This window comes from Cinclus cinclus, chromosome 1 (genome assembly GCF_963662255.1).
Source record: "Cinclus cinclus chromosome 1, bCinCin1.1, whole genome shotgun sequence".
Lineage (NCBI taxonomy): Eukaryota > Metazoa > Chordata > Aves > Passeriformes > Cinclidae > Cinclus > Cinclus cinclus.
In genome coordinates this window covers 46,222,965-46,247,171 of record NC_085046.1, presented here as the reverse complement: position 1 = coordinate 46,247,171, position 24,207 = coordinate 46,222,965, and the positions used below count along the sequence as shown (strand labels likewise).

The 24,207-nt window shown below is 43.6% G+C and overlaps 1 protein-coding gene across 1 annotated transcript in view; it reads left to right on the top strand.

The window, feature by feature from the left end:
* The first annotated feature begins 17,172 nt into the window (after nt 1-17,172).
* TBX20 (T-box transcription factor 20) overlaps nt 17,173-24,207 on the top strand; it is a 33,850-nt gene continuing 26,815 nt past the window's right edge. Inside the window, exons 1-3 of the mRNA XM_062497246.1 lie at nt 17,173-17,299; nt 19,453-19,687; nt 20,904-21,068. Of these exons, the coding sequence (XP_062353230.1) occupies nt 17,173-17,299; nt 19,453-19,687; nt 20,904-21,068 (527 nt within the window). The remainder of the gene's footprint in view (nt 17,300-19,452; nt 19,688-20,903; nt 21,069-24,207) is intronic.

The window sequence follows — 24,207 nt, the reverse complement described above, 5'->3', positions numbered from 1 at the left end:
GCTGCTTTCTAGAGGGTACAGTACTCCTCAGTGTTTGCATATATTCAACAAAACACCAATGTTTGCTTTAGCTAGTCTTAGTGACATTTGTTTCTCTTACACATAAGGAAGAATCTCACTGTATTAAAAAATAAAAAGTATTTGTACTAGTAAGAAAATAAGTGCTTTGTGATCTTTCCTCGTAAAAATATTCATGGCTCATATACAGTATTTACCTCACTGCCCATTTCATATGAATACTTGCCTAATACTGTTGCTCAGCCATAAAGACTTCTATGACTTTTGCTTCCACCAGAGTTCAGTAGTGTGAGCTGGCTAATACAGGTATCATCTCTCTGTGAATATGCATTACTGATATGGATCACTAAAAGAAGAATTGTATGTATATGGCCCTGAAATGTTACAATTTTACATGGTGCACTGTTGCATTCCTATGGTTGGTGAAACATTGGTGGAAATGTGGAAAAAGTATAGGCAGTACTCAATATCTGTTGAACTTACAGCTCTGGTCATCTTTCCTTCATGCTGCATCTAGTAGCTGGTACTGCAGGGATGCAACGGACTGCACAGCACTGGACATGACGGCCACTAATGAACCAGCAGTAAAGAGCTCTGCCAAAATCTACTGCCATTAGAGAACAAATGTAGAAAAATTGCCATATTGTCAAGTGTTTCATATATTTAGCCATGGACAGGAACTGAGGGGGAAGAGAAAGAACAGCGGGATAGTAGCAAGTTACATATTAAAGATGTCTGTCATATGATGAACTGGTCATTAGTTCCCTGGTGTTTTATCTGCAGTTCCCCCAGCCCTGCAAGTCAACAGGATAATTAACAGGATAGTTGTTGGAAGCACTCTTTGCTTATCTGCTCACTCTCCTTATTTAGTGTAAAACGGCATTTGTTGCTCTGCAAAGCTCTGAGGACTTCGGTGAGGAGGAAAAGAAACAGCAGATTTAGTTTCCAAATGCTCTAAAGCTCCACTTAAAACCAGAGAGTGAGTAAAGGCTTCCCATAGCTCACATGGGAAGGTTTCAGATGATATAATAGTGTATGTTTCATCCTTTACAGCTCTGGTTCAGGTCTGTTAGCCATTGTGGCATTGTCCCTCTGAAGGAACGTTAGCGATTCTGCTGCTCCTGACTCACAAAAGGCTCCACTTCCTTGACACATCACGGTGACTGCAAAGAAAGCCCATCTCCACGTGAGCCGTGCAGCAGCTCAGCCTCGTTCTTGTTATGTTCCTTTCCATACCACTATACTTCTGCATAGATGCAGTACCCACCCAACTGGGGTCACATCTGCTGCTAACAATCTGCTGACATATTAGATAATTTATATGGGTTTCTTCACTGCTGTAAAGGGCAAAATATTCCCACATATACCAGTTTTGGGGGGGTTTGTGGTGGTTTTTGTTGATGTTGTTGGGTTTTTTCTTTTTTTTATTTTGTTTCTTTTTTTTTTTTTTCCACATGCAGGTCAAGCTGCAAAAGCAGGGAAAGTTCCTGAAGTATTGTGTTTTTAACACAGCCTGGTCTGCTCCCCAGAAGTGTAGGATATGAAACAATAGGGAAGTAACAGTAAGGATTTTTCCCCTTGGCATGTCTGATGGGTCTTTTACTTCCTTGTTTCTTCGTATGCTCACCTGATGTGGATACTGCACAATTTGCTGTTGCTCTCTTTTAATTGAGGGAAGTCTAATCTAATGCTTCACCTGCAGGATCTTCATCTTCAAGACTGAATACACAGACAGTTTGCAAGATGTCTTAATGTCTCTCACAGAGTTTTTTACCCCAAAACACTGTCTTTCTTCGTGTGATACAAAACAGATATTGTTCACTGTTGTGGTACTACCATGAGGAGCTATATTTGTTGCCGGTTTCTCAAAACCATTCTCCTTAAGGAAACAAGGTTGAAACAATTCTGCCTCTCCCCTCCCACCCCTTTTTCCAGCAAAACTTCTAAACTACTTGGGTAATTTCAATTTAATTTGGAAACAAGAAGAGGATGTCAACGAACTTCAATGTCTACTTGTTTTGTGACCATAGACAGATTAATATATGAGGCCAGATTCCACTTCATACCTCCATTCATGAAGAATTACAGCATGGCTTGATTGTCTTATTAGAAAATTATTGACATAGGAAACTTTATCAAAATACATAAATTCATGGGTGACCAGCCTTCATAGATTCTTCTGCTTTCTACTACCAGTCAAAATATTTATGTCTCCTTCAATACATGCAACAGAGAAACTGTACCTAAATTTGCACATACTGCTGTTCCACACCATCACAGAGGAATAGCCTAGTTCCCAGCAATATGAGCACGGGATAGAAGTATCAGCAATCTTTCTCCTTGAGCCTCAGCAACTGGACTGGATCCCAACACATGGAGTTTTGTGAGCTCTGACATGTTCTCCCCTGCTTTTAATACACAGGTTTCATTTATTATAAACTGCTGTTAATAAAAACAGACTAACCAACAAAACCAAAGCAAACCAAACAAAAAAAATAGTTAATTCAAATTATACCAGAGGAGACAAAATTAACTTTGGTTGTTTTGCATGTGCTACTATCTCATATATAATAGTTTATACCTTTTCCAGTCCCTAGGATGTGGATGACTAAACAAGCTTGTTTGGAGGTTCACTGCAAGCCTTCAAAAAGGATGTCACCTAAACATGTCTTAAGATATTTGGTATCAGTGGGGCACATTAATATCAAATCTGCTGAACAGATAGTAAATCTGTTTTCTGTCTTTCTTCTTAAGAAGGGAACCCAGCTTTTGTAAAATCTGGGTTCCATATGCAGAGCCAGCTATGAAGTCTTTCCTTCCACAGGAAAAGCCTGCACCAGTGTCCTCAAAATTTCATCAGCTCTGTTATGCCTCTCATGTCCCTTCCTACCCCCCAGGAGATTCAAAGTACCAGTGCTTTGGTCAGGCATGCCTCTTCCTTGCTAGAGACAGATGGTGATAAGTAGGTCTCATGTCCCCACTTGACAGACACATTGAGGGACCAAGGTGAAGAGCCTAGCAAGGAACTGCAGCTTCTGGTGTCAGTTGTATGAGTCAACAAAGATGATGTGACCAGGTTTTAAGCAGCCTATTAATATAATTCACTGTGAATTTGGCTGCAAATGTTTGTTACAGTTCTTCCCTCCTGATTTATGGCTTTGAGGGGAGGTTATTTTAAGATATCAAGAACTAAGTTCAGGAATATGGTGAACTGATTAAATTACCCCATCTTTACTAGATGGTGCATGGCATGTTTCCTGTGGATAGCTTGGCAAATTTCACCAGCAACTGTGTGTTAGCCAAGAGCCATCAAAATAGTGGCTTAAGAATATACAACAGTAACACACCACAGGAAGAACACTGTGGAATGATCACTGTTTATTAACTCCTCTGGGTCTGGGGCTGAATGTGACCATGTTTCAGCTTTACGTCAACATTTATGTGTTCTGAAAAAGAGCTGGCATTTCACAGCAGAAACTGCTTTTCTTTAAAATAAAAAAAAGGTCTATAGTAAAATAAGAACCAAAGTGAATTACAGATGTCAAGAACTGTAGGCTGCTAGTGATGACATGAGATAGCACTCAGATTACTTAGGCAGTGCGTGAATAAACTGAAAATTCACTTGTTGAAAAAAAGGAAGGAAAAAGAAAAGATGATTTTTACTTCCTCTCTTTCTCTAATGCACAACCTTCCTTCTCTACCTCTGTAGCCCATGCATCTCTCCCTTACATGTTTCAGATGCACTCAAATGCTGACCCTTTTTGGCTCTCGATTGTTTGTGAAAGCCCTCTCATTTCCATGATGATTGGTTCTCCGGATTTCAACGTGGTGCATCTTTAAGAGTGCACATTTGTGTTAACAGAAAGAACACAGGATAAGTGACATGGATACACTTGAGATCCCACTCTCTGCTAAGTGGCTGCATCTCCAATTCGACCATTGCTACCACCTACAGCACTGTTGGTGGGACAAGTGCATGCTCCTCCTGTAATTCCACCATCACCACCATGGAAAGCACAACAGATACAAATTTTAAGGCAAAAGAGCAAGATCCAGATAATAGATAATAATAGATAATAACAAGGTTAAAATGTTATTCAAAACTGTATGTACCCAAGTTTTTAATGGAGAAGACCAGCAATGTGATGGTGACCATTGTGTTGTGCTTGTGACTGGTCAGCACCCATTCATTTCTCCAGTGTTCAGGTCACACATTAGAGACCTGTAGATTAGCAGATGTCATCCATTTTAGTGACAGCAGAACTAAGTAGTACTCCTTTTTCTGCAGCAGTCGGTAGTTTCTCTAAAGACATTTCCAAATTCAATTGCTGTTGGGTTAATTCCTCTTCTCTTATATCATACTGCAGACTGGACAGCTGCCTCAGCTGGCGTCTGAATCTTCAACAAAGAAGAGGTCAGCAAAACTATTTTTCAACATTTAGCAGACATCTACTGAAACTGTCAATTTTAGAAAGCTGATGGCAAGTTGTTTGACAGATGCTAAGTGGTAAGAGCCCAAATATACTATTGGGAATGTTTATTTGTGGGCATAATCTCCCCTGTCAAACTGAAGAAAAGGAAACCATGCAGGTTTCAGATATTAAGTGACAGATTTCATGCAGTCTTTCTTTCACTGGAAATGTGAGTGCATGTTAAACATAGAAGTGCTCTTCCCAATCCCTAGGAACACATCAGTGCAAAAGGCATGCAACCCTTTGAAACTGAACTGAGGGTCAACTACTGGTTGCTTTGCTAACAGAAATATTTTAAAACCTCTCTGAAAACTGACCTAATTTAATAGGATTATGTCATTAGCTGTTGGTGGGTAGAAAGGTTGGGTTTAAAAATATACTCTATATTCTTTGTGAAAGCTCAGAGAGAGTCTACAAATCAAGGTGTCTTCCCAAGTGCCCTGTTTTATTGGCAGTACTGATGACATCTCTCTAGGTGATGCTTTTAATCAGCAGATTCTGATGCTTTTTCTGCAGCAGGTTATCACTCCACTTGGGTTTGGGCAAGGCAAAGCAGGAACGTAGAGCAGTTGCAGCTGTGGGCTAGAGTCTAAGACCTTGTGTTCTAGTTACCATATTGTACTGATCAAGATCAATTGTGGCATTGCCAAGGAAGGGTGGAGGCATCACCTGAGGTACAAAGCTGTCATTACGGTTGTGAAAGTTTAGCTGTGCTTTTCCTAGCATTTCTATCCCTGGAACTTAGCACTAAATTTTTTTCTCTCTCACTCTTAAACCTTTGGTCTTAGGTTTTTTTCAGTACCAAATATCCAATATGCCTATAAGTCTGTTTATTTTGCTAGAATTAACCTTGGGTTTCCCTTTTTGACATAAAACACCCGTTTTAAAGTACTCACTAAATTATGTCCCAGCTTTTTCACTCTTGTCCATCCTGTAGCCTTATTTTACACCATTATCTGTCTTTTACAGTACCAGCCTTGGTTTCACTGTCTGCTTAGTGAATCCACATAATTTATTCTAGCAGGCTAAAGGGAATTTTCTCCTCAATTCTCATTTATTCTAGGCCTTTTTAGAATGCTTTTTAGAATTAAATGCTAATCAGAGTTAATAGTTTTAGTATTTTGTACTCTATATAAACGTGACTATCACTTTCCACATGATCATTTACATCCAAGTGTTTCAAACCTGAGAGATAAAGTTTGTCTTGGAACTGGCACCCAAAGCATTGCTGGTGTTAGAAAGAAAAAAATATTAAAATTCTTATACTGTACTTTGTTTGCTGTCTTTGAAATTGAAAGATGCATTACACGTTTCTGTGCTCCATACTTGCTCAAGAGTTCTTGTAACAGAAAGAGGGATGTGAACTCAGGTATATAAAAGGGGTGGTGCCATAGACTTTTAAAGAGAATCCACTCACTTTGAGCTTGTGAGACCTAAGCTCTTGATCAAATCCTTAATTTGCCAAAAAGTGACAATGTAAAATATATTTCTTAACTTGAGATATACTATTTTAACCTGTTTAAAATAATAATTTCCATTATTGGAAAAATGTTTCAGTTAATGAAATGTATTTTTTATTTGACCATTACCTGTTTGTTTTTTTTTACTTTGAAACCCATGTACAGATGGAATTAAAACCTATGACTTCAGGCTGATTTTCATCACAAAAATATCTCTTAAAGAGAAAAAGACAAAACGTTTAACCTTAAATTTAAGAGACTACCATGGAGGCAAAATAAGTTTTGCCCCCAGTCCTCAGCAGTAGTTATGGACAAAGACAAGGAGGCTAATCAACCTCTACTGTAACTGCCTTGGCTACTAATCATCAACTATGATGTGGCAGGATTTGGGTATATTGGGTAACTATGGCTAGAGAGAAAGGCCAAATCTTGTTCCAAAGTCCTTGCAGTATCCTAGCAGGCAGACTCGGGGCAGTGATGAATGGAGGAGGAGTGAGCTGTCTTTAACCACTGATAGTCGCCTCGCACAAGAGGAATCTCTTCTGCCCAGCAGTCACTGGTGGGGTTCCCTAAGGCCTAGTATTGGGGCCAGTCATGTTTAATATCTCTATTGATGATCCAGACAAGGGGGCTGAGTGCACCCTCCATAAGTTCACAGATAATGCTAAGTTTGGCAAGAGTGTTGATCTGCTGGAGGGTAGGAAACTTCTGCAGAGGAATCCAAATAGACTGGATCAGTGGGCTGAGGCTCCATAGTGCAAAGTTCTGGGTCCTGCACTTGGTTCATAACAAAAACCCATGTAGCACTGCAAATCTGGGGAGGAATGGCTGGAAAGCTGCTCATCAGAAAAGGAACTGGGGGTGCTGGTCAACAGCCAGCTGAACATAAGCCAGCAAAGTGCCCAGTTTCCTGGCTTGTATAAAAACCAGTGTGACCATCAGGACCAGAGAAGTGATTTTCCCTCTACTCACCACTGGTGAGGCCACACCTTGAGTATTGTGTCCAGTTCTGTGCCCCTCACTACAAGAAAAAGCCTTGAGTGCTGGAGCATGTCCAGAGAAGGGAAACAAAGCTGGTGCAGAGTCTATAGAGAGTAAATAATGAGAGAAGTGGATGCTCAGGGGTGACTTTATCACTCTCTCCGACTGTCCAACAAGAGGTTTTAGCAAGGTAGGGGTCAGCCTCTTCTCCCAGGCAACTAGTGACAGGACAAGAGGACACTGCATCAAGCTGCACCAGAAGACGTTCAGTTTGGGCATCGGGAGGAATTTTTTTCATGAAAGGGGTTGTCAAGCAATGGAATGGACTGTGAGGTAGTGGAGTCACCATACTGGAAAGTGTTTAAGAAATTACTGGAAATGGAACATAGTGCTATGGCTTAGTTAACAAGGTGGTGATCAGTCAAAGGTTGGACTTGATGATTTTGGAGGTCTTTTCCAACCTAAATGATTCTATATTTTCTTTAAAGCTCCCCATTTATGTCCCTAATGCTGGGCCAAAAGAGTACACTGGAATGAAAATATAGTTCAGCCCTTGTGTAATCAAAGATCATCTTAATAAAAGCCCAAGAAAACTGATTTTTCTGCTATGGAAAAAAAATAAGATGTGTGATAGATAGTAAGTGTTGTCTCTTTTTTGTTGGAAATGAGCTGTTCTCACATTTTTTTAATTCCCCTTGTTTTTTATCCTTGAGATACCCAATGTACATGACTTATACCCATTCATGAACAATATCTATGATTGCATTTCTTGTTTATTTCTCCAGCACAAGCAGCAAAGTATTACCCAAGTAGTTAAGTTCATTTGTGTTTCATAGTAACAGCAGTAACAATTCTGTCAAATTTTGGTAACCTTTCCTGTATCTTGAAAAATCCAGCCCAACTTTGTATCCTGCAAGAATTCTTGAGGTTAACACGACTTACTCTTGTCTAACTATATTTTAAACTGTCAGATTTGAGCACTACACGACCATAAATGTTCTTCATCAGCAAAAACAACACACTCACTCATATTAAATATAAACTGTTATAATCTCATGTATGTCATAGGGCAATTCTAGTTTCTGTATCACCCAGAAATCTAGTTGATTTGTATTTTCATTGCTGCATTCATTATCGGTGAAGGTTTTAAGTTCAACTTAAAAGAATACTGTACTATGATCAACAATAAATTAAGCTCTAAAACCAGCTAAAGTTTTCTAGTAAGGTTGAACTGAAAAATTGGTTCTAGCTCTTCTCTGATCTGTGCTAAATGAACTGTTAACTTTAAAGGAGCCATAATTTCACCTCTAATCACCTGAAAACTGATGGCAACCTACTTGACTTGTAGCCACTTTTTATGGTGCAAATTCCAGGTTGATTGGTTTCCTGGCTTTGATATAACTAGTGGAAGTAAGCTGGCTTCTCCTGCAAACCCGTGCAGGCAGGAAGTGCTTACCTTGTAGGGTTGTCTTCATACTGCTGAAATGAAAACCTTCTCAGTGTCAGCCTTCCAGCAAAGTGTATGCTGGGAGTTACACAAACTTGTGAACTGTTTTCCCCCAGTATTATTTACGACCACATTATTTCAAATAAGCTTAGTTTCCCTCTGTGATCTTAGCTGTTGCCATATAAATCAGTGGTATATTACAGGTACTGAAATACGTTTTTCAAGCCTTAATCCCAAATACTTTAGAAACTGCAGGCTTAAAAAAAGAGTCCTTTTTATGCCAGAGCACCCCCAGTCCTATTCTTCATACTGTTAAAATAAGCAAAAGCAATTCCTTTCACCATGCCACAGTGTGGGAATGCTTCTCCCTCCATCCTTACCATGTGGAAGGAAGCCAGAAATATTTGGCATTTGCCGTGCCTGATGGGTCCAGCAGTAGGACCCTCTCTTCACCTGCTGGGTTTCTGTGGTCATGGCTGTGGGACTTCAGGCAGCAGAAGGGTGGTGGAGCAGCTCTTCACTGACAGCAGCGCTGCTCCCAGATTGTAAAACACACTCTGTTAAAAGCTCTGCATGAGCTGGAAGAGTTGTAAACCATAGTGCTTCTTCTCACTTTCCAAGCTCACTAGGCCAGAAACAAAACCTTCTTTGTTTTATATTCACCTTACTTCTCCTTGTTTTCTATCTTTTAATTTTCTTTTTTTTCCCCCTTTTTATTTAACTACCATTTTTATTTATGCCTACCAGGAGATGATGCAAATTACAGATACATCACTGAGCAAAAATGGAAAAAGCACAACTACTGAAGGTTTTGGGAAGGAGCTGATAGCCTTCTTTTAATGCTTTCTACCGATGGCCCTCAAGGCAAAATTCATTTCCTTTACTCATTGTCTTTGGGCGTATTCTACTTCTGCATGTTCACAGAGGGAAAATATGCAGAGATCAGCAGTTTCAAAGGCAGTCTCTAATTTTAGGTCCTTAGCTTTGGATATTTTGGGACAGAATTTTGGACACAACAAGAACAAAAATATGCAAGGAACTATAAATCTAGATGAAGTAAGTAACACCCAAGACATCTTGAACTGGAGACCCAAAACCAGACTTTTCTATTAATAAAAAATAATAAAATAAAAGTTTTAACGTTTTCCAGAAACTATTTTTTTAGTTGTTGAGGTTTCTATTCTTCCCAGCACTTCCCACTATTCTTATTTTCATGTTGCCATTACAGGCAATCCTGAAACTCTCTTACCAATCCAAGGGATGCAAAAGTCAAGATAAAAATTTGCCCTTTCTCATAAATGTGCACATGATCATCTTTAGTGCTTTGTAAAGTCTGATGATTTTTTAACCAAAAAAGTGGTTCTTGACACTCTTTTTGTTTAGCTGAAATTGTTCTAAATACTTCTAAGTTGCCAATTTATTGTTTATTAGTATTCCTTTACCAGGAAGTTTCCAACAAACAGCAAATAAATCAGCTATTTAAAACCCAGTTTCTTAATAAGGCTCAAAAGTTCTGATTTATTACTTTTTAATGAAAATTAAATATTAAATTTGTAAAAAGACAAAAAGGCCTGAAAGAAAATTAAAATAGAAGAGGTTCACTTAAAATATCTCTCACAGATACAAGAAAAGAATAAGAAATAAATATTGTTTCGGGAGTTGAAAAATATTTTTCAAGTTGTTCAACTGTACAATCAAGTCACACACTAGCCAGAGATTTACTTTAACCAACAAACAATGTGAGTGGCAGCTTTCCTGAAGACTGCAAGACCAAAATTTCAGGTAGACTGGTGTACCCGATCAAAGGAGAGAAGATCACTTCCTTGCAGTCTGCCAGGAACTGCATCTTGACTTCCACCATCAAGGTGAAAATCAAGAAGGAGCTCTATCCTATCTCAAGGACAGACAAATAGACAGACGTACATATGTCTGTCAGGATATCTTAACTTCAGTGAGGCTTTGAAAAGTAGGAACTAGAAGAGATTTTTTCCGATGATCCGGCAAATCCTTCCATATCATTGGCATGAATTTTTATGTCTTTAAAATGATCACTGAAATAAAGAAACCTTGCTTTCCACTAAAATTTTGGTTCAAAGCAGTGGTTTCAGCTTACAGAAAATCTTAGACTGTGGCAGATCATGAGTTTCTTGTATTGTTCCATGGAAGGTAACTAAGAAAAGCACCACTGGGCAAGTTTAAGTGTATGGTACTGCAGATATATGTATGTGTATGTGTATAGAAAATTGTACACACAGGCACATTTGGTTCATCTTGAGTAACATTCCCATCTGCTAAGTAAACAAGTCACATTTTGCAGTTTATAAAACTTTGAAATGTTCTGAAATGCTTTGTAAGTAAAGAATAATACTTTTTGTGTAAAGAAACCTGACATATTCTGTTCCAAGCCATTGAAACATAGTTGTCTCCCGTGAAGAAGTTGGACAGACTATCCTGTGTTCTCTGTTGTCTTTTTTAAGATCTGTGAATGAGCCTTTCTAAACTTTTCTTTCTCTCTAACATGCCAGCCTTTCTGCTTAATTCTGCCAGTTAATTAGTATTTTCCCTAACTCTGCAAAACAGGCAGAAGGGATTCTGTGGACTTTGATTTTTGAATCGAGCATAAAATGGTTGTGCAAAATCAGAGCATTAAAGATGTGGCTTTTCATTATGATTCTGACTATTGATTGCATAGGTCGTGGCAGTTCTGGGTGTTTGGGGGGCATGACTTGTTTTGCTTTAGTTTTCAATTAAGGTGATGTTGGGAAAGATGAGCAAGACAACCTTGTGTGTTAATTATCTATATGTATATATCTTTAAAATACTACAGAAGCTCATGATTTTTTGGTAAGTGTGACATAAAAGAAGGCAGAAGTTCCCTCAATGAATATAGTCAGAAAGGCCTTGCTGCCTCTGCCTTGTTCATCCAGCCGTGGGAAGCCCAACCACCTTGCCCTCCACCACCCTCCGGTCCAGGACAGACTCTCATGGGGCAGGGTGTGATGCTGGCCGGCCGCCGTGGAGCATCGTCTTCCCGGGGGTGCAAGAGGCTGTCCCTGCCGCTGGGAGGGAGGCTTACAGTTCCCACGCCCCCCCCGCTTCCCCCCCTCCTGGGACAGGCACGGCACCGGCGGCTGCGAATCCACTCACCCCATGATGAAGATTTTGCAATATTGGAATTAAATCACATCCGAAGTCGTGTATTGCTTTGTGGTGCTTCAAATTATAGCTGCAGAACGTTAGGAGTTCAAGCCCTTAGTGAAAATTTCGTCAGGTTTCACTGACAGTTTTAAATCGAAAAAAATAATCTGTCGACTACCCAAAATCGGATACTTATTTTTAATGAAAATGTCATCGCTGTCATTAAATACAAACTTTAGGCTTATACGGAAAATAGTGTATTTTCTGCACGTGAAAGGAGATTAAAATGTAACTGTGTCCAGCTGATGCGGCGATGTGTGAGAACTAGATGATTTTCCAAGCTACGCTGTACACAAAACACGCTATACGCACACAGTATGGCACGTTGGAATAGATAGCCTGTACGCCTATGGATGCGCTTATCCTGGCGCCTTTGCAGCGGCTGTGCGTGCGCTCGTCAGCTTGTACCATAGATTTGCCACACGGCTCTGGGTCGGGAAGGATGTTTAATGATCTTTCTGGCTGCACACCTTCTGCGTGTGCATCTGTCCGTACGTCTGTGTTGAGCTGTACCCGCTGTTCGCGCTCTCCGCGGACAAAGACGTCTCCAGTTCAGGAGCGCGGCAGCCTGCAAAGTGTGAATAATTTTCAGCGAGGAGTTACACTAAATGGGAAAGCTTTTAGCACATTATCCACTGGCAATTGGACTATAATCTAATTGTCAGCCCTCGGGTCTTAATAGAGTCTTTTCTCTTTCCACCATTGGATTTGCATCTGGAGATGCTTAATAGGTTTAAAATGCCTCACATTTTGCTCCAATATGCCACGTTCTCTCTGTGGGTGACTTTGAGATGTTTTTGTTGTGAAATTGGATCTTGGGTACCTTGGCTTCTGCCTTGCTTGCGCGGGTCTTTCCGTGAAGGAGAGCGTGGAGCGGCGGCAGAGGAGAGATGTCCCCGCCACAGCAAGAGCACTAGGAACGGGGGCTGATCCGAAACCGGGGAGCGCAAAGAGAGGGGGAATCCGGCTGACAGAGCAGTAGAATTACGTGCAGCGGAAGACAAAAGAGCTCCTGAAAACAGGGTTGATAATATCGTGAGATTGCAGAGAAGCAGAGACAGAGCTTTGTAAAAGTAGCGGTGCGTTCGCAAGGCATGAACTGGCGAGCTGGTGACCCTGCCCGAGCGAATAAACACCATTCTTTATGCTGGACAAACAGTTTTCATCTAACAAGGATGAAAAATAAGAAAGAGCAAAAGATTTTAACTTTTCTTTTTCGAGGCATGACTAAACTCAATCCCAAAGCAGAGCTGTAGGTTACGTTGGAGAGGGTGTGAGGGCTGGAGGGTCAGACATACACTCTGGGCAGCACGGGGCCAGCTGCGGTCAGGGTGGGACGGCGGCAGGGAGTGTCTCGGCAGCGGCACCCCGCACTCCTAGGCTCCTAACTAAAGGGAAACGTGGTCCTTGCCCTTCGCACCGGCTACGTATCCGGAGGGGAGACGGGGCAGTAATGGAGGAAGAAGGATGCAAATGCCAGGAGGCATTTGGAAGAAGAAGCAAATGCCAGGTTTTCCCAAGGGACAGCAGGCAGAAGAGAGGGTTTCAGTTCGGCTAGGTGCCGGGCCCGTTTTAGGGGCGCAGCCCCGCTGGTGCCGCAGCATGGTTTTGTCTCTGCGGCGTGAAGTGTGCGGCGTGGGGGCTTTTGCGGGGACAAAAAAAAAAAAAAAAAAAAAAAAAGAAAAAGAAAAGAAAAAGAAATAAAAGGGCAACGGTCCCTTATCACTAAGGGAAAGAGTTGCTTAAAACCTGAGCGTGGTTCCCCGCCCGGTGTGCGACCCTGTACGCACACCCCGCCCGCCAGCGGGCCTGTACAGCCGCGCAGAAACGCACAGCGTCCGAGCTCTTGTCATACAAGCAAAGGCGCACCTGAAACCATACCTCTGGACCCTAGGTAGCTCGGCGAATTTCTACGGGTTATCTGTCCCTCGTTTGTCGTTCCCGTCGTGATTTTGTTTAGGTGAAGAAAGGGCCGGGAAGAAGCAGTGCTCACGTTTTCACGGGATCGAATTTTCTCCTTGGTTTTTCAAGGGATCAGAGAGGTGTTTTGGAGGCGAACTGCAAGCTCTCTGTTTGAAACCTGACGGCGAAACTGAGACCTAATCCTGATTAAAGCCGGGAACCGAAAGAGCACGATGAGGTGTGCAACGACTATCGCATGCTGTTTTTTGCGGGTGCACAAGAGAGTAAAACGCTTTTCAGACAAAGGAATGTGGGTAAAAAAGTATTTTGAAAGAATAATGAAGCCTAATAAAATGCCACAGCAGGCTGGCACCAGCGACAAACATATGGATTTGCTAGATTAAAAACAAACTGCAGTGTAGATTGTGTGTTCTTCATACACGGTTAAGCAATGACGAAGGATTTAATTGAAACGGGTTCAAACGAGGCAACCGCCCTGTTGGGGAGCAGCAGGGTTGGTAACTCTGCTCTCGGGAGGGGGTCGGTACGTTGTGACAGCCGCTCTGTGCCTGGGTGCGGCGGGAACTGGAAGCTCCGGTTAACCTCCCCTGGGAAGAGGGAAGAGCAAGCCGATGTTTTTAAATACATCCACTTGGTTGGAAAAGCAGAGGCATCAAGAACGTTAGGGTAGTGGTGTGTTCCCTTGCCATCCCCTGGTCTCTGGAAACCGGCCCGTCGCCGTAGAAGGCTATGGGCAGGGACGGCAAAGTAGCCCAGGAAAGCCGAGCTTTCACCCTTTCCGCACTCGAGCTGCCTGATCCCTGCGTCTCCCCAGTTCGGCCCTGGCGGGGGAGGGAGCCGTAGCGAGGATTTGGCGGCCGGAGTTGAGATCCATTCCCCTGCCCACGGGAAAGGAAGGGGTGCTCTGGGCGTCTAGACAAGGATCATTTCCTTGTCGGAGGCGGAGCGAAGGGGAAAAAAAACCCTAAAAATATATAGATTCTCGTGGGGTAGAGCGAAAAATTGCATGGTTTAATCAAGCAAAAGAAAACCCATCCCGTGTGGACGGACCCGTTCAAAATAAAATAAAACTGAGCTCCTGGATTCTTTTTTTACCTTCAAGGTATGAGCAGAGACCCGCAAGCCCCCAAAGCCAGTTCCTCTGGAAAATATCCTGCCCGGAGGTGACCGGCAGCTCCGTCCCAGCTCCACGGCCGCGCCGTGGCCTCGATTTCCCCTTACCCGCTGCTCCGCTCCCGTCCGCGCCCGGGAGCGCCGTGCCCCGCTCACTGCGCATCACTTCCCTTCGCCGCGGCCGAGTCCTCCTCCCCCCCCGGGCCAAGGCAATGACCGGTCTCCCCGCGGGACTGGAAATCCTGCCGAGAGGGAGAGCAGAAATCGGTCGGGAGCTGTCTCAGCTGCCGCGGTTCAGCCGGTGTTTCGCAGACGGACACACAGAAATATCCACAGCGACCCACTGCCCCTCTCCCTTCAGTCCCGATGGACCGGGGGCAGCCCCTGCTAGGGACAGGTATGTTACGACCTCACTGCTAGGGGACGGAAATAGCGAGGGATAAAGAGAGGTTGTTTTTTGGGGTTTTGGTTGTTCGGTTGTTAGAGGTTTTTATTTGTTTGTTTGTTTGTTTGGTTGGTTGGTTGTATTTTATTTTGTTTTGTTTTATTTTAAGCTTGTGGGTTTTATTATCCTTACTTGTGCGGCGCATACAGTAGGTAGGAAACCAAAGGAGATTTAGACATCCCTGTTACCACCAGAGGAACGGTGAAGAGAATAACTTCCTCTTTGTCTTTCTTTTCAGGCAGGCCGGACCTTTCTTTTCAGTAGGGTCAAGGGAGTGCAGGGCCGGGAGCTTGAGACCCGCATCCCGCCGCCCCTCGCACATCGGGAGGCGTTCCAGGAGCGGGGCAGTCGCGCAGGGAAACCGGACCCGTGGTTGGAGGGATGTCCCTCGGGATAAAGTGGTAAAGTGTTGGGGGGACTTTTTGTTTGTTTTTTTAAGATTGATGTCGGCAGAACCTCTCGTCTCTGTTTCCCTGTGTCAAGCAAGAGATGATGCTTCACGAGTTGACCTCCCGGCTCGCCGGCCGCGGGGCTGGCTGGGCTCTCTCCTTTCGCCTCTCTCCTCCCGCTAATATCTGAGGTGAGACCGGGCCCCCAGACCGCTGTGGGCCACGCCGAAATCCTCTGCCAGTCGCTTTGGGCGCTTCTAAGTATACACGTCCCGTTTGCGATAGATATTGTATCTATCAGCAAATTCAGGTGACAAAAGGGCAAACTGCAGTTGGTTCTCAATGGTCTCAGCGATGAAGCATTTTTTCGTCTTCCCCACTCCACTGGCTGGGAAGGGTGACCTAAATAATTCATTCCTCATAATAATTAATTAAGTGCAGTAGGAACGGGAGTGACACGGGGTATGTATGACTCTTGGCACAAGCCTGAATAATGAAAGTCCTTGGATTCTGGTCTTGGTTTAAAAGGTGGAACTTCAGTGACAAAGTTGCACGTCCTCTTGTGAGTCGTTCTAGCGAGTTAATATTTTCAGTGATATTTTTATTTAAAGGTATTTAATTAAACGCACTGTTTTTCTTTATTTATTTTATTTATGACAGTATGTTTACGTCGTATGTATGAAAGAGTATAGGTGAGCAACTTACTTAAATCACTGCCTTGGACTAAGCAGTCCGTCCCGACTTTCTCTGTCTTATGTGCTTGATTAATACCATCTATTTCGGCGCTGCCGATGAAATGGATTTGAAGAAAACTGTACAATTAGATGCCTACGCACTGATTTGGCTGAGACAAGAATGCTTCAAGGGTCTCACCTGGAGTCGGTGAGAGCGAGTACATCTCAAGGGGATGACAATATTTGGAATCCGGTACAGGAAAACCAAGGGCACGATCAGCCTTAAGGAATATTCTGTCCCAACATTAGGCACACAACGACGATAACGGCTGCTTTGAAAGCTGTGGTCTTTTAATATTTTAATGTAAAAGAGAAAATCGACACTCACACACACGCACCATAAAAATCCACAATTACATTTCTTCATTTCAAGCGCCTCTCCGCTGTTTCTTGCCTCGGCAAATCAAATAGCCTAGGGGACCTTCTCGGAAGCATCCCCGGCCGCGAGGCCTGCCCCCACCTCCCGCCCCCGGGGCTCAGAGGAGCGGAGGGGGCTACCCGAACCGCAGCCGGGGCCCCAGCGGGGAGCGGGACTGGGGTGCCCAAAAGAGGACCGGCTGCGGGGAGCTGTCCCGAGAGCCGGCCTCCCCCTTCCCACCCTGCGGAAAGGCAGAGCTCTTCTCCTTCTCCTTCTCCTTCTCCTTCTCCTTCTCCTTCTCCTTCTCCTTCTCCTTCTCCTTCTCCTTCTCCTTCTCCTTCTCCTTCTCCTTCTCCTTCTCCTTCTCCTCCTCCTCCTCCTCCTCCTGCTGCTGCCCGCCTCCGCCCCCTCCCCCGCGGCCGGGCCGGGCCGGGCAGGGGCCCTTGACGTGTCCCGGCGCCGATTGGCCGCCGGCCGATAGGATCTCCGTGGCCCAGCGTTAAGGCGGAGGAACGCGCGGTTTCGGGAGCAGATTGCTCTCGGTATCCCAGCTCCTCCACTCCCGGCCAGTCGTCCCGCCCGCCCCGTCCGGGCAGCGCCACGCCGAACCGAGCTGTGTCCCCGCACAGTGGCCATGGAGTACACGCCGCCCCCCAAGCCACAGCTCTCCTCCCGGGCCAACGCCTTCTCCATCGCCGCCCTCATGTCGAGCGGCGGCTCTAAGGATAAGGAGTCCCCCGAGAGCACCATCAAGCCTCTGGGTGAGTGGGGACGGGGGTGTCCGCCGGTGTCTGTGGGGTGCTGAGCTCCCGTCCGTCTGTCCCCGTCCACCCTGACTCACCCTTCTCAGCGCTCCGGCAGCCGAGCCGGGCAGCGGTGCGTCCCCCCTGCCCGAAGGTTTCCCTGCAAAGCAGCACCACCTAAGCTTGAAGGCTGAGTGCTTTCATCACCCACAGTCGTTTTTAGGTGAGGCTGTTTATAGCATAAATTCCTCCAATTTTAGTGTAATGCCTCTTATTCATCCACTTCGCCATTTGTAGACTAATCCCACACTTGAAGGTAGTTCAGTTTATCTTCGCTGACGTGAAATGAATTTCTTAAATTTTTATTGCAAATTCACCCTGGTTCTGAAGTCAAATTACAGACTCCCTGTTGTCGTGCCTAGGCTTAAAAAGCGTAGTAAAAAAAAGGTGGTGTGCGTCGAACTAAAAATCCGTTACTCCACAGTTCCTCGATGTAGGCTTATGTAGGCTGTTTTGCTCAACAGAGACCGGGAGGAGTTTTTTGTAAGTGCTTGCGATTTTCGGATGAGAGATTTCACTTCTATTCGGTTGTTTCGATTGAGAATCCTGAAAGCTTTTAAAAAGCATTAACATATTCCCCTCCTTATCCCCCCCCCCAACCCCCCCGCAAGTTTCTGCGGTTTGTCATCCTTGCGTGTGTCCAGAAGTTCGCTGAAAACTACAAAGTAATGTGTTAAGATTTCAGGGCGCCGATGAACAGGATTACACTCAAAAGAATTTAGAAAAGGCAGCTCCTCAGTGTCTGCTGCACCTAATCAACTGTCTCAAAAAATTTCACATAGTCTAGGGATTCATTGTGAACTTTAACATAGCGCCATAACTAAAACATAGCGCCGGTTTTAAGTCTTGGCGCTAATGTAGGCCGAGTATTCCCTTGGAGTATTTCCATGGCTCTGTGTTAAACTTAGTGTTAGTGGGCTTTGTTTTCAGGGTTTTTTGTTGTTTTTGGGGGTTTTTTTGTTTGTTTGGCTTGGTTTTTTGTTTTGCTTTTGTTTTGTTCTTGTTTTTTTTTCCCTGAAAACGATTATTTAATTTTTCAAGAAATTTTAACCCCTTCCCTCATGCCGTTCAACTAAAAATAGAAGGGAAACGACTGCCCGTGACTCCGTTTTTATTAACCAGAGTTTTCCGCAAAACCTTTCCATGGAAGGGTAGGGCGCCTTCGTGCTCCTCCGGTTCTTCGGCGCCGGGCGGTGGATCCGTCACCGCATCGCGGGGCCGGTCAGAGCCTTCGCAGCCCAGTTCCCTCCTGGCCTCGCCTCCGGCGGAAACTCCCAACGGAGCTGCTGAAGCCCCCGAAGCCTCCCGGGGCTTGCGGTGGTGGGCGGCAACGCGGGCGGGAGCAGTGTCGGCAGCAGCTACTGCACCCGCGTAGGTTGCGCGGCCGCACGCAGCTTCCCCGGAGCCTGTTTCTCCAAAGAAGAGGGTCCAGTGTCAGCAAACCGGCTGGGAGAAAGGCAGACCTAGCTTTCCGGTAGGGTGAGCCCGTGCTCACTGTTTAATTAGTATTGAGGTTAGCTTCCTCGCGAAGGAAACGCGGAGCCTGAGCGGCCGCGCTCGGATTCCTTCTGCGTTGCGCTCTCTGCCAGCTGCGCAATCCAGGAGCAGCCTCTTGTGCTCCCCCAGCGTGACCCTGGCCCTCAGCAGCCCCTCGGCGCCCAACGCTCCCGTTTTAATGAGAATTAGTGACCTTCCCGTGGAACCTCTCGGTTAGCGGAGGAGCATCGCGCAGGGCTGGCTCTGCCCCGCCGTGCCCCGTGGAGCGGATCACAGTCGGGCGACGGCGAGGCCGGGGCCGTGCTGCTCCCGCAGCCCCCGGGCGTCTCTTCTGGTCGCCTCGGGGGAGTGGCACCGCCCCGAGCTCTTCCCGAAGCTCGTCCCCGAAAATGACTATCGCTGCCCTCAAATGCTGAGCGGACACCTAAAGAATCGGCCGGGTCTAGGTGGGTCCGCGGGTGTGCTGGGACAGAGCGGGGGCAGTTGAACGATAAATGCCTTTCATATAGATATATGTGTGTGTATGTGTATGTAAATTTTTTTATAGTTTGTCTCGGTGGTCGCGTTGCACTGGCTGAATCCTCTCTCTCTCTCTTTTCCCTCAAACCCTGCAGAACAATTCGTTGAGAAATCCTCCTGCGCTCAGCCTTTGAGTGATTTATCCAGCCTGGACCCTCACGGGGATTTTAGCAGCAGCCCTTCTTCCCTGTGCACCGAGCCCCTCATCCCCACCACCCCCATCATCCCCAGCGAGGAGATGGCCAAAATCTCCTGCAGCCTGGAGACCAAAGAGCTCTGGGACAAGTTTCATGAACTGGGTACCGAGATGATCATCACCAAATCCGGGAGGTAAGGCTGGGCAGCTCCGGGGTTTCCCTTTGGGCATCTTTCAAAAAGCGGCTTTGGACGGGGAGAAAAAAGGACAAAGTTACCAAAACCCCGCAGGTTTTTTTTTTTGTTTGTTTGTTTGTTGTTTTTTTTTGTATTGGGAGAACAGCACGGCTGACTTAAGGGGAGGAAGAGGAGGGTGAAGCCCCATATTTGCCACAGCCCCTCGGTGGGCCCAGTCCAGTGGTGCGGTGCGCTCAGCCCCGCTGGGACGCAGGGAGAAGCGGCCGGGGCCGGCAGCGAGGTGCGCTGTGGCGGGGCCGGCTGAAATCCATCCGGGGCGTCCTGGCGGCAGGGAAGAGGTGTTGTTTCCCTAACAATCGGGTTTGTGACTAAAATCGCCCTCTGATTTTGAGGGGCTGGGTTGGTACAGACGGTGGGAAACGTGGGGTCGTGGGGAAGTGATTCTGTCAGAGCTTGGTTTGGTTTGTTATTTTCTCTCGGTTGCAAAAATGCGGAAAAGAATTCCAGGCTTTCTTCTTACCACAAATGATGCCATTTCTTCAGTAAAGCTTGTGGGGTTTGGGTCAGTCAAACGCAGTCCAGAGAAGCCAAATATCTTTTCGACTTTTTTAGTCCTCGAAGTTACTTTTTATTAATGTAGTTGCCTGAAGATTTATTTTCCCAACTGATGAGCTCTATCGGTATGTTTTTTGGTTTTTTTTGGTTTTTTTTAGGTAAGTATAAAACATGCTATTTAAAGTTCAAAATTTTAAACTTTGTTTAAAAATTTTACTTAGAAGTTCAGTCATTTTAAACAAATGTTATTTAATTTTATTTTTGGTCTACAGGATAATTTTACATTTAAAAATAATTAAAATAATAATTAAAAGAAAATACAAATTTCTAATTATCTATGTACCTTAGCTACAACTATTTTCTGCAATCATTGTGTACTTTTAACTAACAAACAAATAAAATATTTCTCTTTTAATTTTTTCACTTTTACCCTACATTTCTTTTTGCTTCCCGAATATTGTTTTGATTTCAAGCTGCTTTTTGTCTCCTTATTAGAGAAGCACAAGATTTAACTCCTATCATGTGGAAGCAAAATCAACAGACGCTTTAAGTTTTCTCAGGGGATTTAAATATAATTCTTACTTTTAGCAGCTTTTCAGATGCTCTCTTATTTGTGTTCTCTGCCCAAATAATTATTTTATGATTTGCCTTTTTTCAGGAGAATGTTTCCTACGATCAGGGTTTCCTTCTCCGGAGTGGATCCTGAGGCCAAGTATATTGTGTTAATGGATATAGTTCCTGTGGACAATAAAAGATATAGATATGCCTACCACAGGTCTTCCTGGTTAGTGGCTGGAAAAGCTGACCCTCTTCTCCCTGCAAGGTTTGTAAATTTTATTGCTGGTCTTTTATTTCTCTTCACTTTTTATTTTCCCTTCAAGAAATATCTTGTATCAATCTTTTCCTTCTGTTTGCAAATAGTGCTCTGAGTTTTTGAGTCCACATCTAATAAAGTTGGTTGCAAAACTCTGATTACAATTTTTGTGTTGCAGAATCTGGCCTCAAATCTCTGTTTGAGGTTTGATTTATGTGGAATATTCCAAGACATGCAGAATTTGGTTAAGAGTTATTTTACACATATTGTTTTTCAATTTTTTTAAATGAAGTGTTGTGATTCAGATAAGAAAACTTTAAAAAAATTATTTTTTCTCTTGGATTTGCCCCCAGCAAAGCAATCCAAACAATCCAGGCACCACCAGCCAAGCAAAAGTGTAGAAATAAATAGCTCATTGATGTTTATGCTTGAAATGATATTATTTCTGTAACATATCCAGCATTTGATAACCCATGATTTTATTCTTGATTTTAATAATCTCTTAGGCAGCAGGCAAAGTACTGATCAGTTCCTTGGCACAGTTACTTTTCTTTTTAAGAAATCATGACATATTCTGAGTCATTGGGGAAAAAAAAGCCCTCTGTGGAATAAATTCTCTGAAATAAATCCCCTTTTCTCAACAGAAACAAATGCTTTAGAAATTTAATTCCTAAACTCATTCCATTAATGTAATTAATGATGGATTCCTTTAAGCACTGAGCACCTGAGGCTGCAGCGCTGGGCTGTACAGTGGGAGGGCACTTCAGAGGAAACCTACACTTCATCGTATTCAGCCCAGCACTTCTGTACCTACTTCAGTCCCCAAGTCCAGTAAAACTGCAGCGCATGTCAAAAGGCTTTGCTGAGTCAGAGCTGGAGATATGGAAGTAATGCAGATGCCTCTCTGGCGTCAAAGAAACTTTTTTTGTGGAGGGTTCTGTGCAGGGACACAGATCTGCTCCAGGTGGCTTAGCCCAGGGTTAAGAACTTGCTTATTACAGAGACAGAAATTATAAGTGAAACACAAGAAATGGAAACAAATTTTTTTGGTGTCTGAGTATAGGCATCAAATTCTGTGTGATTTCCTTATATAAATAGTTGAAGTGAAATCTTGGTGACTGGCGATCTCTGGAAGGCTGTTCAGGGAAGTAAACAAATAAAAAGTGCAAGCAGAGAAGCTGTGATTAAAGGCAGCAACCTAGGAGTTATGTCTTCTTTGTTTTCATGGCCAACAGCTACTTCTTGCAGTGTGGTTAACATATGAGGGCTTCATTTGACATATTGTAATGGACAGTGATCAAAAACCAAAGAAAAAATTCAGATGCTGCTCCATAGGAGTCAGCATCAAAAGAAAAAATAACAGAAGAACAGAAACAGTTTTAAGGCAGGGTTTCCCTGTTTTTATTTTTCTGTTCACGTCCTTTTTGGGATACCTTTATATAGATTTCTAAATCACACTCTCTCTGGCATAGCCTTGTTCAACAAGGAAATACTAAAACATAAGACTAGAGACTGGAATAATAAGCAATTGCCTTACTGAGTATTGGATAAAACCTTCTTGAAGTTTAATATTTATTTTTATTTACTGTTGTAACTTTTGGGAATCCTCAGCAGATCAGTGTCTCTATGTGCAAATGCCTATTTGTGCTGCTCCATTTTCAGGATGCTTTGCCTCAATGTGTGAATGTACACCATTCCTGCTTCATTTTCAGGATGCTTAAACAGACTATTGATCAGAGTACAGGCAGAAATAGCTTTTTCTTTGTGTGGACAGTACTTACATATACATTTATGCGCTTTGTCTTCCTTATACATCTCTTTGGCGAGAAAAAAGATGTCAAGAGATACAATGTGCCAGTGTTTGCATTATCAGTGCTTCTTCTAGGATGTTAATGCATCTTTTCAGGTGGGAGGCCTCAGTCTTGCTTGAAGAGAATAAAAGTAGTTCTCCTCTCACCATTAACAAAGTTATGATTTCTTGTCCTCCAAACACAGTCTTTTAGCCCTCCCTGCTTGAGGAGCATCAGTGAGAGGTGTATGTGTGTGTTTAGCATTTGGGCATTGGTAGCAAGGTACTTATTCCCCAGACACATCAATGCCTGCATCTGCCCAGGCACAGTGACATCAGGGGAATAATTCAGGAGTTGCATTGTGACTGGGTGTAAGACATTGCCAGATTGAACCAGTTTGATGGTTTTACTCTTTCCATTACAAAAACAACTTTCACCACTATGGCAGTTTTTTTGTTTTGTTTTTTTCTTTTTTTTTTTTTTTTTTCAAAATTAATAAGTATTCTATGATTCTGTTTGAAAGATGAGCCCTTCAGGGAGCTTTCTATTAAAACCAGTTTTATTCTTGTCTTCCTGCTGTCAGTGTTGAAGGCAAGTTTGTGTGGCAATGAACACGTTTATGTTGCAACAAACACTTAAATAAAAACGTTTTTCAGAAAGTCTTTTGTAAATCTTCTAAAGTGGTATCTGGGGACAGTGTTCCTATGTGATATTTTATATTTGTCTTTCACATTAAGACTGTGTGAAACATCAGTTCAGTTAGTTTCAGAATGTACCTCTATTTGCTCTTCCTTTTTTTGCATCATTTCTTTCCCTCAAAAGTTTGTTACTATATTTTTTTCATACTGTATTTGTCCACAATCATTTGTATAATGAACTTAGTGTTTACAGACTTACGGAGAACTCTAGGCAGGAAACCTTTAAAAGATATTATATTTGGAAAAATATTTGAGACATTATGGTAAATAAAAGTAGCGTGCACGGGGTTGTGGGACCTGACCATCTGTTAAACTAGATAGAGGGAGTGCAGTGTTGCATTTCAAAATACACAAGAAAGAAGCAGTACCCAAACTGTGTATATCATTAAAGAGATACTGTGGAGCAAATTCACAAATATGGCTCCTAAATCCTTTGTGAATCAAAGCAAGGAGCCCGTCACATCTGGCTGGCCTTAGGCAAGACAAACTTCTGGGAGAGCCTTGTGTGCTCTGCATATTTATCTCACTGACCTGTTTTCTTGTGTGCACTTGTGGTCTTGTTAACAACTTCTGTTTCAGAAATCACTGTGTTAAGTGTTAAACCCTCTTCATTGAGGTTTACAAGCTTGGGCTGTGGGAGAAGTGTGGGAAATAGGTGTG